Genomic DNA, 4,486 nt, shown 5'->3' on the forward strand with positions numbered 1-4,486 from the left:
TTTTAACTATTCCAGTGGTAAACCACTACCAGAGCACCACAGTCTTCAGTTATTTCCTCAAATATAAGAGCTCAGGACAGGAGGATTCAGCTCTTTTGGTGTGCTCTAAGAGCCGAAGCATTTCCGAGGATAAAATCATTTTTAAGTATAACCATATTTTAACATCTAAATAAAATGAACTGAATACTTTTTATAGTCTGTAAAAGCACTGTGAATAAAACGTGTGGTCCAGCTGCAAGACAACCATAATATTTAGAACAATGAAGGGTAGTGAGACAAACCGACTGTAGGAGTCTGCACTTCCTCTATCACTACTACAGAGCAGACAACATCTTCCCCCAAAACAAAGATTACACTAAACCAAGGCCTGTGCAAGGCATGAGAGAAAGTTTGTGTGTATATGGGAGTGTGCATGTGTGTGTAGGAGTGGAACGGGATCTTTAAAGCCAGCTGCGAGCTTCTGAAGGCCAAAGATACACAAAGACAGCGTAATAGCACCTAACGAAAACACATACTCAAGGTCTTGGTGGAGTCAAAAACAACCCAGCCTGACCACCACTAAGACGTTCAACCCTGAGCTTAGAACTTTGGAGAAAACAGATGAACACCATGAACCACTTGAGAATCTCCACCTAGAGGGTCATGTCAGGTGAAGAATCTGACAGCTGCATCTCAAGGGTCTCTGAGCGGAAAAATACCATCTGTTTCTAAAGCCTTTAGACTAGGCCTAACTAAGAACTATTTCGATAGTTAATACATCTTGTCATAAATCTTGCACAATGCTCTCCTTGGAAAAAAGACATAACGTACAACATTCACTGACTAAATGTGTACAAAGCGTATGATATATATTGTCTATAAACAACATTTTTATATAAGTTTATATAATGTAGGCAATGTGCTGTTAATTGATGAATGAGTCTACATAATGTTTCTTTATATTATATATTCCCTATATATACAAAAAAAAGTTTTTATGTGCATAAAGCATCTTATGTTTTTATTATGCATGCCATATATCAAGCAAATTCAATATATGCAATATATTGTCTATAAATTAAAAGATTATGAATAATGTGTGCCATATAATGTCTATTTATGAAAACGATATAGCATAATATATAGTATATGCTATATATTGAACACAAAATTAATAAAATGTCTTTTTTTCCACAGAAAACTACTTTTTACTACTTTGTGTCACTGGTGCAGATTCTAAATGATCATTTGTAAATCAAATATTTTCATTATTGATTACACTTTCATTTTTGCAGCTGTAATCTCCACTAGTTTACAGAACATTTACCTGAGCTCAAAGACTTCATTATGGAGGTAGTTCTCAAAGGTTTTGCGGTACTCTGTCTCTTCCGCCTCTTTTTTTAGCTGTTTCTCTGTTTTGGGGCAAGCGCAGCAGCGGCTATCTTGGCCCTGCTCTTCGGTTTGGTTCCACTTCTGTTCTTCTTCACTGTCCACTTGTGTAGGGGCTCTGGTGGGCAGCTTCATACCTGAACAACAGAAAAAACAAACACTACCATTCAAAACTCTAAACATTTGAATGGCAGTGTGTACGTTTCATGATGTTATTGCATGTTTTCTAACCTTTCTGACAATAATCAAACTTATAGAGCTCGCTGGCTTCTGGTTGCTGCTGGCAGAAGACAAGGTAGTGTGTGATGTTTCCATTTGGATCGTTAGGAGGCTTCCACTTCAGAATGATCTGAGATGAGGAGTTTGATGAGGATATTGGATCCAGTGGCACAGAGGGTTCTAAAAAAGACACGAATGATTTTAAACAAAAGTCAAAAATGTAGACAAGTAGAACAGGAGACTAAACTCAATTCCGGTTAGACCACATTGTCAGACTGGGTCACCAATGAGACAAGAATAAAAGCAGTTTCCGTCTAAAAAAGGAAGAAGTGGAGGGGCACCATCAATGTCACGGCATGTGAACCCAACTGTTTGCTAAACCAGAAAAAAAAAAAAAGACACAAAAAAACCCTACAGCACTACTTTTAGCCCTTGCCAACCAGCTGCCGAAGCAATGTTCTCAACTTAGTCAATGGTTATGTGGTTTATCAGGAAAGAAAGACAAAACAAGCTCAAAAGGAAGCCAGACAGACACCTGGCAGCACTGAAAGCAAACCACATTGATTTTTCTCCTAAATCATGGCCTGTCATGCTGCACACTGCTGAGTGATTTCATACCGCTGAAAGTTAGCAGCAACCTATTTTACCAGCCTTTGACCTCTTTTATTGCTCTCCCATGCCAAACCTACACAATAAACACTGCTACTGGAACCAGAAAACGACTTCAGAAATGACTAAATTCAGTTTAAGCAGATTTGGTACAGAGATCATGCATACAAATGCTTTTAATTCAACCCTCTAATAGAGATTTGTTTTGAGCAAGCGTGTACTTTTCTCTCCACTTTTGGAAAAATAATCATATTTTTTACATTTCATTTTGCATGACAGTGTAAGGAGCTGTAAAAAACTTTTTCTAAAGCTCTTACTGGTAGCATTGGTGCGGACATAGATAATTTCGCTCTTTGCTCCATGAACTTGGTGTTCATCAGAAGCGGAGAGCTGGGTTTTGACCATGATGGCGTACTGTGTCCACGGCTTCAAAGGGAGGATGAGGTACCCGGGCTCTTGCTGTTCCTTTCCATCTGTGGCGCGAGGTGGAGGGTCTACATCTGCTATGACCCAGCTGTTAGAGCCACATGCATCCTGACCGTCAAACTCAGTCACGTTCTTATATGGCCTAGAGACGCAAAGAGAAATGTCAACAAATCCTTACACAAAAAACACTTCACTGGAATGAATTCAATCTATAAACACTAAAGAACAGCTATAAAATTAACTTTAGAGTCAGGGTAGTTCACATTTTGAATACGGGAGAATGAAAATGAGGCGGAAGTACGGGAAGTACAGTCTGTTTAACTTGGTATGGACCATTAAGTTGGCAAAATACAGACTTCACTTAAAACTTTCCAGTGGGCAAAATGCTCTGGATTTTGTATAGTACTTCGATTCTTCACAGCCTAATTCAAAACAAAGTAAATAAACTGTCTACATTGATTAAGCTCCATACAAAAAGTTGAGTCACTTACGCCTCTTTGTATAAAACCATGAATCCGAGGAGGTCTCGAAAATCAGGTGGCCAGAAAGGCTCCCATTTAATTATGATCTTGTCAGCAAGTGTGCGAATCTGCGTGAATTTCAAAACCTGGCTCTCACCTAGGGAAACAAAGCAAAGGAAAAAACACATTCAGATTTATCCAGAAAGAGCATATGAGCATAAGCGAAATGCAAGGCTAGGTCCTCCTCACATGAAGCCTGATCTCCATTGGTCTTTGAGACAATGTCATTCTTTGTTTGCCGGTTCTTAGTGCCCGTCACCTCCTCCATCTTCCGGATCTCTGACATGCAGAGTTTAGAATTATGATGGAAAAACATGCGACCCTGCTTGATGGTCAGGTTGTGTTTGGACCAGTCCCACAACTGACGCAGGTTCTGGTTATCGAGGGCGTAGAAAGAATAATTTCTATTGGGAAAGAACACAGCGCACGAGTGAGGACGAGGGAAGAGTAGGAATAGATGACATGGGATAGTTAGGTTTGACAAATCCAAAAGCAAGACTCATACCCGACTTCCTGTGTCTCTCCATGGATGATTCGGAGCTTGCGAAGGAAAGATAGAGAGACTAGGGCGTATGAGTGTCGTACAGTCAGGTAGCCGGTGATCTCCTCCAGCTGTCCCAGGTTAGCTTCCAGCTCTGCGGCTATGTTATCTAACAGGGAGAGATGGAAATAAGCTCAGAATTTTTGAAAACCTGCACTCTGTAGAATGTACATGGGTAGTTGACATATAAATGTTCACTGTGTTGACTGTGTCCTATGGTGTGAAATAGCAAAAAATGTAGAATAAAAAAAAATTTACATACAAATAACATAAGAAAAATGTATAGCATTTAGCAGGATAGAGGTTTATCTTCAATGTTAGCGTTTTTTGTCACATCTTTCTTTCATTTTTCATCACACCATAGGGCACATTTATACATTAACTACCCACAAATGAGTGTATGTGTTTTTGTAATTTATTACCAAGTAATAATTAACAACAAACTGGACAATTAAGCAAGGCAAGTATATTTATGTATATTTTATTTCACACAAAAGTGCTTTACATCGAGGAATTAAAATGATTGTAAATATTAAATTGCAACAATAAAAACAAGCAAAACATTTTAAATGATTTAAAATAGCATAATATCTAAGAGCGAATTTCTCATTTTTTGTGAACCACTAGTATTTCTAACAAACTCGATCCTAATGATCTGATCGGTCTGATAGGTTTATATTCACTGAGTTTTGAAATAGTTATAACAATTAGTACTTTGTATATGGCTCTAATACCATGCTAATATCTTCTCATATCTGGGGTCCCTTCCTCCAATAATAGTACTTAAACCATATGTTTTTTT

General features: G+C 38.3%; 1 protein-coding gene across 1 annotated transcript; it reads right to left on the reverse strand.

Moving 5' to 3' along the window:
- Window positions 1-1,287: 1,287 nt before the first annotated feature.
- On the reverse strand, window positions 1,288-3,793 carry LOC122335893 (insulin receptor-like; the record flags this gene model as incomplete). The annotated part of the gene is made up of 6 exons (XM_043233658.1): window positions 1,288-1,505; window positions 1,600-1,767; window positions 2,514-2,764; window positions 3,114-3,240; window positions 3,333-3,547; window positions 3,649-3,793. Coding segments are annotated over 6 exons (1,109 nt in total), but the record flags the coding sequence as incomplete, so codon positions are not given.
- Window positions 3,794-4,486: the final 693 nt, after the last annotated feature.

The sequence above is a fragment of the Puntigrus tetrazona genome, unplaced genomic scaffold (genome assembly GCF_018831695.1).
Source record: "Puntigrus tetrazona isolate hp1 unplaced genomic scaffold, ASM1883169v1 S000000936, whole genome shotgun sequence".
NCBI classification, from domain to species: domain Eukaryota; kingdom Metazoa; phylum Chordata; class Actinopteri; order Cypriniformes; family Cyprinidae; genus Puntigrus; species Puntigrus tetrazona.